This window comes from Trichosurus vulpecula, chromosome 4 (genome assembly GCF_011100635.1).
Source record: "Trichosurus vulpecula isolate mTriVul1 chromosome 4, mTriVul1.pri, whole genome shotgun sequence".
Lineage (NCBI taxonomy): Eukaryota > Metazoa > Chordata > Mammalia > Diprotodontia > Phalangeridae > Trichosurus > Trichosurus vulpecula.
This window is the reverse complement of record NC_050576.1, coordinates 54,031,142-54,042,837: the sequence shown is the minus strand read 5'-3', so window position 1 is coordinate 54,042,837 and position 11,696 is coordinate 54,031,142. Positions and strand designations below refer to the sequence as shown.

At 43.1% G+C, this 11,696-nt stretch overlaps 1 protein-coding gene across 1 annotated transcript; it reads right to left on the bottom strand.

The window, feature by feature from the left end:
• Positions 1-248: 248 nt before the first annotated feature.
• On the bottom strand, positions 249-11,016 carry LOC118845296 (low affinity immunoglobulin gamma Fc region receptor II-b-like). Its single transcript, XM_036753181.1, has 5 exons — positions 10,926-11,016; positions 8,337-8,357; positions 5,881-6,135; positions 1,640-1,894; positions 249-340 (listed from the first exon to the last, which is right to left on the bottom strand). The coding sequence occupies exons 1-5, from the start codon at positions 10,999-11,001 to the stop codon at positions 249-251; spliced, it is 699 nt and encodes a 232-aa protein (XP_036609076.1). The 5' UTR covers positions 11,002-11,016.
• Positions 11,017-11,696: the final 680 nt, after the last annotated feature.

Genomic DNA, 11,696 nt, shown 5'->3' with positions numbered 1-11,696 from the left:
TGATATTTTTTATTTATTAGATGTATAAAGCACTGTCTCCAAGCTCTCTACTCCAGCATCTGTGGGATAAAAGAACTACCCTGTTGTGTTGAAGAATCTCAATTATAAGTATGTGTATGGCTTAGAATTCTCTAGACCAGGGAAAAAATTCAGGGTGTGGGAAAGGACAGGGTCGGGATCTTGGCCTCGAAGAGAGTCCATTACATAAGAAAACAAGGGGAATCACATACCTGTTTTTTTTGTCACTTCTAGTAATACAGGGCAACAGCAGCCATTATAGCAATCAAAACCACCTGGAACAATGTTATTATAAACACTTTCGCAGGACTCAGCTTCCCTCCTGATCTTGGGAGAGAGAGAGAGATCTCAAGATACACAGCACTTCTTCTTCCTTACCTCTATCCTTTCTTTACCCTCCATTACTGCTAAATTAGCCTTTTCCCAGGCTTCTCCCTTTTTCCTCCCTTTTCTTCAGTAGCCAAGCATGCTCCTAGTCTCAGACTCCAGGCTTTCCTGGCTTCTTTTAAGTCTCAGTTCCAATCCTACCTCCTGCAATAAAGAAGCCTTTTCCGGTCCCCCTTAATTCTACTACCTGCCCTCTGAGATGAACTCCAATTGATCATATATACGTATATATGCATATATATGTGTATATACTATACAGAGTTGCTTGGATGCTATCTCCCCCATTAGATTGTAAACTACTTAAAATCACAGACTGTTTTTTCTTTCTTTGTATCCACAGAGCTTAACATAGTAGGGAACCTGACATTTAATAAATGTTTCTACGTGTTTTGTTGACTTGATCCAGGCTTCTCCTCTGTACTGACAGAGGCCTTTACTCATAACCTGGTAGAGGACGCCCAAGAGCCAGAAGAAAAGAACACTCCTCAGGCCTCTCTTACAAGAAGAGGCCTTTTGCACAGGCTTACACAGTATCTACCTGGATACAGAACTATCCTGAAGGAGATGGCCTAGGAGATGATAGAGGATAAATCATAGGGTTCTAGGAATACTTTACAAGCTATGTATCTGAATGATCTTCTCCCCCTAAATGATCTTCTCCCCCTACTTAGGGGGTTCCTTTGATATTCTGGGGTCATCTCAAGAGTCACTGTAAAGCTATCTTCTTAAAGCTCATCACTTGGAGCTGTGGTCTCCAAAGGAGGTGAGCATAGAGGAACTGGACCTCTGGCTAGGACTGCTAAAACCCCCAGCCATCTGACTTGATCGCCACATAGTGGGGCAGCCATGACTCTCCATGGCTCATTGCCTCAACTGGAATTACTGAGAAAGATGGCATGACACAGTATGTAGGGTGATGGGCTTGGAATAAGGAAGACCCACATTCAGGTCCTGCTGCTGTGTTATCATGGAGAGGTCCCATCTCTCTGAGTCTCAGTTTGATACCTCTAAAATAATAATAATAATAGTAATAATAATAGTAATAGTAATGCCTGTGGATTGGGTTTTTTGTGGAGATCAGTTAATGCTTCAGAAACCTAAAAATGCTACCTAAATGTCAATTATTCCTCTTCTTTCTTTCTAGCATTTCCTTGTCCACCCCATAAGAACCACATAATCTCAGTCCTAAGGTGTCTGTCTCTTTCCCTCAAATGCCTTGGCTAAGTCTTCTTACCCCGGACAGTGATAATCACAGCTGTGGATGTATGGGTAGTATTCCCTATGTTTGCTTGACAGTAGTAGGATCCACTGTGAGTATGGTTCACTTGACGGACAATATGATTGAAAGTCTGATTGTGAAACTTTAAGGCTTTGTCATTGTGGTAGTATGTGACTTTGTGCAGTGGTTTGCTCTTCCAACTGTGGCACCTCAGGATCATAGTGCCACCTTCTATGAATTCTAATCTCTCTGCTTGGAGTAATAGCGAATCTGAAAGACAAACATTAGAAACATTTCAGCTTGCCCTAGAGCCTTGGGCCATCTAAGACTTCCTGCCATCTCCAAAGACAAAGAAAAGCAGACCCTGACTCTGAACAATAATTCCGGTTACTGAACTTGGCTGGAGGATGTGCCACTTACTAGAATCTGCTCACATGTTGTTGTTTGTCCTTTGTTTTCAAAGAGGTCCAATGACAGCATATGGTGATACCTTGACTCAGGGGTGAATTGAATTTAAGAGAGGTAGAGTTGCGCGAAGTTGTCAGCCTCACTCTCTCTGCCAGGGTCATCGAAGTCCAGTGGCAAGACAAAGTTAGGATGACTGGCAAAGGCCCAGGATGAAGTGGATGACCCTGGCATCATCGATGCCTGACCAAGCTCTAAGTACTCTGCAACATCTCCTTCAGCCACCTCTCTTCCTATAAGATCTTCTGCATGAAGCCTTTCCTTGTCCTCTCAACTGCAAGCAGAACTCCTTCCAAAATTGTAATTAATTTTATATGTATCTTAAATGTGTATATATGTTGTATGTCTACATATTATGCATATAATAGATGTGTATATGTGTACATATACATACACATATACAGATACATATATGTGTGTATACATATGTATGTATACATATATGTATATATATATGCATGTGTACATATGTATATATACAGATTTTTTACATACACTTGTTATCTCCGCTATTAGAATGTAAGCTCTTTGTGACCAGGGATTGTTTTCATCATCTGTATGTGCATTTTCAGTGCTTATCAGTAGGCCTTTAATAAATATTTATTGACTGATTGAATGTAGGTCCCTAGTCTCCTGGTCACTTGGGAGGGAGTTCTGGAAGTTTCCCAGCAGAAATGAGCAGTGAAAATAGAAAGAATCCATGAGAGAAACTTTGAATAAGCCAAGCAAAAGGGCAAAGCCAAGATGGTGGAGTAAAAGGAGGGACTTGCTTGAGCTCTCCCCCAACCCCTCCAAATACCTGTAAAAATGACCCTAAACAAATTCTTGTGTGGACAAAAAGACAGAGTGAAACAAATTCTAGGCCAAGACAACCTGGATGCAACAGAAATAGTCTATTGCACCCAGCTGGGCAAGGAGCACAGATCAACAGGCCAGGCTGGCACAGATGGGGCCCTAGCAAACCTGGAGTAGGCCGCAAGGCACTGAATCCCTGGCATCTGTGGTGATTTCCAGACTTCTCAACCCACAAAAGCCAAAGACAATTTGGAAGGTCTGGAGGAAAGGTCTGTCAGACCTGGATGAAAAAAGAGCAAGGTCTGGCCCCAGCCCTAGAGCAGTGGAAGTAGCAGTAGTGGCTGCTTCAGGAGTTCTCTGCCCATAGATGGTGGGGGGAATCAAGCAGATGATGACAGAGGGGTTGCAAGGATCTCTTTAATGGTGCTGATTCTCTTGCTTTGCCCATGCTTGGATCTAGGTTAAAGACCTGGGTGGTGGTCCTGGGGTGAGGAGGAGCTTGTGGAGGTAGTGGAGAGCAAATCCTCTTCACAAAAGCACTCTTCAAGTGCTTTTGGTCACTCACAGACAAGAGTACAGGCCAGGAGAGGACATACCACCTTGGAAGAGCTAAAAATTTACAGGTCCCTAGAGATACTTCTGAAAACAGCTGCAAAAAACCCCTCAAGCTTAGGACAGTACACACTCCACACTGGAAGCAGTGTCCTACCTTAACAAAGAGCTAAAAAGTCAAGTAATTGGTTGGGAAAATGAGCAAACAATAGGGAAAAATCAGATTATAGAATGTTGCTTTAGAGACAAGGAAGATGAAAACATATAACCAGAAGAAGACAACAAAGTCAAAGCTCTTACATCCAAAGCCTCTGAGAAAAATAGGAATTGGTTGCTGGCCATGGAAAAGTTCAAAGTAGGAAGTAGAGGAAAAACTGGGAAGAGAAATGAGAGTAATGCAAGAAAATCATGATAAATGAGCCAACAACTTGCTAAAGGAGACCTAAAAAATGCTGGACAAAATAACACCTTAAAAAATAGAGTAACCCAAATGGCAAAAGAGCTCCAAAAAGCCAATGAGGAGAAGAATGACTTAAAAAGCAGAATTGGCCAAATGGAAAAGGAGGTCCCAAAAGTTCACTGAAGAAAATAATCCCTAAAAATTAGAATGCAGCAAATGGAAGCTAATGACTTAGTGAAAAATAAGTAAGTTAGAAAACAAAAGCAAAAGAGTGAAAAAAATTGAAGACAATGTGAACTATCTCATTGGAAAAACAACTGACCTAGAAAATAGATCAAGGAGAGATAATTTAAAAATTGTTCAACTACCTGAAAGCTATGGTCAAAAAAAAGAGCCAAGACATCATCTTTCAAGAAATTATCAAGGAAAACTGCCCTGAAATTATAGAACCAGAGGGTCAAATGGAAACTGAAAGAATCCAGCAGTCACCTCTTGAAAGAGATCCCAAAAAGAAAACTCCTAGGAACATTGTAACCAAATTCCAGAGTTCCCTGGTCAAGGAGAAAATATTGCAATTAGCCAGAAAGAAACAATTCAAGTATTATGGAAACACAATCAGGATAACACAAAATTTAGCAGCATCTACATTAAAGGACCAGAGGGCTTAGAATATGATATTCTAGAGGTCAAATGAGCTAGGATTAAAATGAAGAATTACCTGCCAAACAAAACTGAGTATAATACTTCGGGGGAGGGATGGGTATTCAATGAAATAGAGGACTTTCAGGCATTCTTGATGAAAAGTCCAGAGCTGAAGAGAAAATTTGACTTTCAAATACAAGAATCAAGAGAAGCATGAAAAGGTAAACAGGAAAGACAAATCACAAGGGATTTACTGAAGTTGAACTGCCTACATTCCTACATGGAAAGATGATATTTGTAACTCATGAGACCTTTCTCAGTATTAGGATAGCTGGAGTAAACATAGACATAGATACACACACAGAGAATGAGTTAAGTTGACTATAAAGGGATGATATCTAAAAAATAAAATTAAGGGGGGAGAAAGGAATGTACTGGGAGAAGGAGAAAGGTAGAGGTGTAATGGGATAAATTATCTCACACAAAAAAGGCAAGAAAAAGCTTTTACAATGGAGGGGAAGAGGGGGGAGGTGAGAGGGAATGAGTGAAACTTATTCCCATTGGATTTGGCTTAAGGATGGAATAACATACAGACTCAATTGGGTATGAAAATCGATCTTACCTTACAGGAAAGTAGGGGGGAACAGAATAAGAGAGGGAGGATGATAGAAGGAAGGACAAAAGGGAAGAGGGGGGTAATCAGAAGAAATACTTTTAAGGAGAGACAGGGTCAAAGGAGAGAATAGAATAAATGGGGGTGGGAAAGGATAGCAGGAAATATAGTTAGTCTTTCACAACATGACTGTTATGGAAGTGTTTTGCATGACTGCACATGTATAACCTATATCTAATTGCTTACCTTCTCAATAGAGGTAGGTGGGGAGGGAGGGAGAGAGAGAATATGGAACTCAAAGTTTTAAAAAACTACTATTAAAAATTCTTTTAACATGCAACCGGGAAACAACGTATACAGGCAATGGAGTATAGAAATCGATCTTGCCCTACAGGAAAATAGAAGGGAAAGGGATAAGAGAAGATGGAGGGGGTGATAGAAGGGAGGGCAAGTTGGGGGAAGGGATAAACAAAATGCACAACATCTTGGAGTGGGGGGAGGGGAGAGATGGGGAAAAAATTTGGAACTCAAAATCTTGTGGAAGTGAATGCTGAAAACTAAAAGCAAATTAATTAATTTTTGGAAAAAGAGAAGCAAAACTCAAACCTCAGTAAGGGCAATGGTGAAAAGGAGAATTAAACTAAGCTGTGGATTTCTCAGGAACTCTCCCATCCATCCACTTGACATTAGTTCTACCAGGACGTGTCCCTTTCCAGGCTGTATTGTAAGCAGATTTCAACCGTTCTCCTCCCCCTCCGCCTTACTGGAGGCTCCTTACCCTTCACTTACCACTAGATACCTGTAGTTTCACAGAGTTGCTGAGATCACCGTGTTGTGTCCGGCACTGGTATTCCCCACTATTCTCCACGTTGACAGCAGGGATGAAGTAGGAGTCCTGGTGGATGGGGATAGCTGACCCATTGTGGAACCATTCAATGGAACCCTGTCCAGGGGTCTGGAACCCTTCACAAGTCAAAGTCACATTGTCCCCATGGAGCACATTGAACCATGGGGGTTCCAGGGTCAGTACTGCCCTTGGGGGACCTAATGAGGGTAGAGAGGAGATGGGAATGAAGAAAAGCAGCCTCCAAGGAGGCATCAAATCCTAGATCTGAGGGGAGGACACCAGTGACAGGCACAGAGAATAGAATGGAGCACACAGTAGGTGTTTAGAGGGTGTGGAGTGGACAAAAAGTCAGAGCTGGGTCAACTACTGGTGGCAGTTTTCTCACACATTGATGCCACACTGAGTGATGAAGCCAATAGGGTCTTTCCAGAAGCATGGACAGCTCCCTAAAGATCCCCTAGGACCCTTTTGATTGGTAAAAAACTAACAAATACAACAACAGTTATCATCTTCTGCTCAAAGAGAACCCATCTCAGGGAAATAAGAGTGAATGATCTGTAAGTTCAATCTCCAAAATCTAGAGGAAACCCTGAAAATCTCTGCAGTCAGTATGGCTTTGTAGGAAGGAGTGGAAACCAGTTACAGAAGAAATATTCTTCCTGCAGGAAAAGAGAGAGTCACATTCCAAGGACAGGCACCCAAGCCCCTACTAGCTGCCAGCCTCCTCAGAGCATCTGAATCTCTGCCCCAATTCCTCTTCCTCCAACCTTCTCAGCTGACATAACACCCAGACCCAAGATCTAAGGAAAATAGATATAGACACATGTACAATGCACAATGCATATACTCAACATGGTGTCCACAGCAGCACCCACAGACTGTGAGCTCCTTGAGAGAAGGGATTGTTTGTGCCTTTCTTTGTATCCCCAACAATCATTAGTTTCTGTGATGGCACAGGCATTTAATAAATACCTGACTTGATTTGACATGACCCACAGACATTTATAGCACATACACAGACATTTAGAGATCACTTGGGGCAGGAGAAAGAATGCTGGCTTTGCATTCAAGGATCTTGTGTTCAAATTCTGGTTTATCTACTTACTAGTTTGTGACCTTGGGCCACTCAGTTAACCTTTCTTGCACTCAGTTTCCTCACCTGGAAAATGAGGAAGTTGGACTAGATGACCCCTCCCAGCTGTCATCCATGACCCATCAACTATGTTGACAACCTCAGAGCAACCACAGACACACAAAATCCAGACAAGCCATGGGGAGTGGGGATGGAAAACAAGCATTTATTAAGTGCCTACTGTGTGCCAAGTACTGTGCTAAGCATTTCACACACATTCTGTCATTTGTTCCTGTATCATAAGATTTAGAGCTGAAAGGGACCATAAACATTATCTAGTGAGTCCAACTGGCTAATTTTACAGATGAGAAAACTGAGACTTGGAGCAGTTAAATAACACGGTCAAATGTATAGTAGATAGCAGACTTTTCTTTCCATGGATCAGGGAGTGAAACACACACAAGCCCAGGGATACAGAAGAAATGGGATATACACACGAGAATTGCGGAAACTCAGAAGGGCAGGAAAGTGGGACAGTGGATAGAGTCCCAGGCCTGAAGTCAGGAAGTCCTTAGGTCAAATCAGATTTCAAACACTTACTAGTTGTGTAACGCTGAGCAAGCCCCATAACCCTGTTTGCCTCAGTTTCCTCATCTGTAAAATGAGCTGAAGAAAGAAATGGCAAACCACTCCACTGTCCTTGCCAAGAAAATCCCAAATGTTGTGAAGATGTGGACAAGACTGAAAAACAACAATTCACTCAAACATAGAAAAACATGGGAACACACCTAAGCAGACTAGTCCTCTTTGGAGGGTATATGCTTCCTGTGACTTTGTAACTGAAAAACAAGTTTCTAGAGTAGCTAGGTGGCACATTGGATAGAGGACTGGGACTGGAAGCAGGAAGATCTGCATTCAAACCCAGGCTCAGACACTTACTAGCTGTGTGACAGAGAGTGAGCCATTTCACCCTTATTTGCCTCAGTGCCCCATCTGTGAAATAGAGACACACTAGAGAAGGAGAGTCAGGCATGACTGAACAGGCTCCTGAGGAAGAGGGTTGAGTCTCTCCCAGCAGAAAGGGGAACAAACAGCTTTGGGTAGAAGTTACTGGGAGAAGAGAATTATCTCAGTGACAACTGCTTCAGTGTTGGCACTAAAGTCTCACTCTGCCTTTAATCAGGTGGGTGCAAGGCTCCAGTGAGGATAGGAGCTACTATCCTAGCTGTACTGATATGTCCTATACTGTACTGATATCAATGTTCAGGAAGGGCAGGGCAGAGGGTGGTTAAGAAAAAAGAGGCCAACATTGAATACAGAACTTACCATTACTCCTAATGGCTGGAGCTGCAAGAGACCAGAAAGCAGGGATTAGACCAGGACAGGGACCCAGGAGTCGGGCAGTTGGAGGCTAGCCAGGCAAGGGACCCATAGAGGCCTGTGTGCAGCTTTTCCTCAGTGTTCCTCAGAGCTACCTGGGATCAGAGTGATTCCAGGGGCACTGGAATTCCCCTCCCCTCAACCAGATAAGAAAATCACCTACAGCCTGTTCAGTGACATCTGAAATGTCACCATCAGAGACCTTCCTGGGGCTTAAGGTTTTGTTCCCTTTCAAAATGCAAACATCTTCCCACTTCAGTGTGAGTGAGTTTATTGAATTAAATCCTTTCTTGAGAGTAGGATTTAATCTAAGAGTGCTCAGGAACAGGGAGAAGGACAAAGGAAGGAGTGTCTCTGGGTGACTGGCTGTATCTGACTATGCTTTTTCTTTTCTTTGTTTTTTATTTGTAATTTATTTATTTGTAATATTCTTTTTTTCCCAAAGTTTGGGTTCTCTATTCTCTCCCTCCTTTCCAAGTAGTGTGATATCAATTATACATGTGAAATCATGCAAAACATATTTCCTTATTAATGGTTATGCTTCTTAAGAACTAGGAAAGGCCATGGGGGCTGCATTAGGATTGGTGAGTAGTCAGGATTTAACCAGGTGGTTCAGTGGATAGAACATTGGGCCTAGGCAGGAAGATCTGAGCTGAGAATTAGACCTCAGACACTTACTAACTGTGTGATCCTGGGCAAATCTCTTAGCACTGTCTGCCTCCGTTTCCTCATCTCTAAGATGGGGACAATGACAGCACCTACATCACAGGGTTGTGGTGAAGATCAAATGAGTCCATGTAAAGCCCTTTACAAACTTTAAAGTGCCATTTAAATGCTAGCTCTTGTTATTAGTGCAAAGGCAGAATTGGATCCTTGTCTGAACAGGGGAACAAGGCCAGGGATGTTTAGATGTTCAGAGACTGTACAGAGGGAAGGTGCAGGAAAATCAGAACTTTCCCCCCATGTAGACAGAAAGACAGAAGTGAAGAACGGGCAGAATTGCAGATATCCAAGAGTCTTGGACAAAGGAACGGCTCTGAAAGTCAGGAGACACAGCAGTGTGATCTTAAGAAAGAAAATCCCTTCATTTGCCAAGTGTTCATGGATCACAGGCTCTGCTGTTTACTAACTGTGGAACCTTTGGCTAGACACTGAGCCCTCCCAAGGCCTGAGTTTCATCTATAAAATGGGACTAGACTAGATAGCATCTCGGGTCCTTTCAGGCTCTAAACTTCTATTCTAGCCTTTGCTCTCCCTCATTTTCACAACCAAGCACTGCCTGTAATCACATCTAGGCATTTCTCTGCTTCTGTCCCATTACTGAAGTATGTTCAGGGGTCGTGGTGAACCAAAAGGTGCCTGGATTTGATACAGCTATGGAACACCCAGGAATCTGTCCAGACACAAATATGACATTTGGGGGAGTAGGGGAGTGTGTACCATGACCCACCGTGGGCAGGCCTGGAGAGTCTAGAGTGCATTTTGGCTTTGGTGGGGTAGGAAATCTCATCTAAACTTAAAATTTGATCTGGAGCTGACCCCCTCAAAAAAAGAGGAAAGAAGAGGAATTTGCACCAAAATCAGAGGCCTGGTGTGGCTTTGGAGTCAGAGGACCTGAGGTCAAATGATGGCTCTGCTACCTTTGTGACCATGGGCAAATCATTTACCTTCTTTGGCCTTTAGTTGTTGTTGATCTTTTTCTTCTGAAAAATGGGGGAAGAAGGAGAGGCATCCACGTGGCCACTAAGATTTCTTCCAACTCTGAGTCTTTGATCCAGAGTCACAGCTTAGAGCTTAAAAGTGTGCTAACATGTTTTGGGGAAGCCCTATGTCCTACCTCACCACTGCCTTCCATTCCAGACAGTGTCTATATATCTGAAGGAAATAAACACAGTTCTCTTCATTCTTCAAGCCCCACAATCTGCTGTTCCTGCATTATTGAAATTGGGATTCTCCCTAATCCCCAGGTCCCCAAATAAACACTTCTCTTCCCTCAACAAGGAAAGCCAGCTTTAGCCACAGGAGAGGAAGCAAACAACAGCAGACTTTCATGATTTGAGCCACACAGGGGGAAGCACCTTCAACCACCTCTTGACTGAAGCAATTTAATTCCATTGCGATTATTAAAATAGAAACATCCTGGAGATGTCTGTCTAACACTGAGTTGCTGTGAGCCATTTATAGCTTAGAGAGGGTCAGGTTCTCAAAGAGAAGGCCACATTAGGAAGGAGAAAGAAAAATTATCAGGTGCCTGGTCAGGAGAGGACACCCAAACAAGAATTTGACATGGCCTAGGGCAAGCTGTAAGAATCAGCATGGCTGGCAGAGGACAGTCCAGCAACTTTAACATCTCCACTCTGTCCTGATTCTAAGGAACTGGTTCTGTTTAGCCCCTTCCCACTCCCACCCTCCCTCTTCTTTCTATCTTGCCCACTTATGCTTTTCTCCTAAGTTAGGCCTCTAAACAAGGCCTGAGCTACAGTCGGCCCTTTGTCTTTGTACCTCCATTTTCTGTTCCATTAAGCTTAGACTTACCTAGACACAACAGTGTTACCCACGGCAGCATAGAGCTGGTGCTGGTGACAAGCTCAGGTACCCATGGTCCCCTCATGGCAGGCAGGGGATGCCAGGAGTACATTCTAAACAGCACAGTTTCAGGAACTAGTAGTACACATCTGTCCCACCAATCCTAGCATGTCCACTCCAGAGGATATTTCTTTTAAAAGAAGAAATGAGCATTGGCCTGCTAGCTCAGAATCTTCTCCCCTCTATCATCTTTCACCGACCCTCCTCCCACTGAAGTCCCCCTTCTTTCTGCTCCCTCCTTTTTTGCCAGTAGTATGTGGTATTTCCTGGCCAAGCACCCCCATGGCTGGAACCAACTGATTACTCAACTCTAAATTCAGAGAAATCTACTAGATAGCAAACAAACTACCCCACCCTTGCCCAAGTGGAACCCAAGATGTAAGTTGCACTGGAAGTGGAAGTGTGTGTGTGTCTGTGTGTCTGTGTGTCAGTGTGTGTGTGTGTGTGTGTGTGTGTGTATAGAGAGAGACAGAGAGAGATAGAGAGAGAGAGAAAGAGCATGTGTATGCATCATATATATGTATATATAAAGAGACAAATTTTAAAGTGATTTGTCAGCCTCAAAGCTCTTTAGGAATGTGAGTTGTTGGTTATTCAAAGGGCCTACCCCAGAGCCCAGTCCTAATTCAGAGAGAGAATGGAGAAGTATGAAAAGCACTCTTCCCTAGAGTCCCCTCGTGCACCATAATAATAACAGCTCCCATTTACAAGGCACTTTTC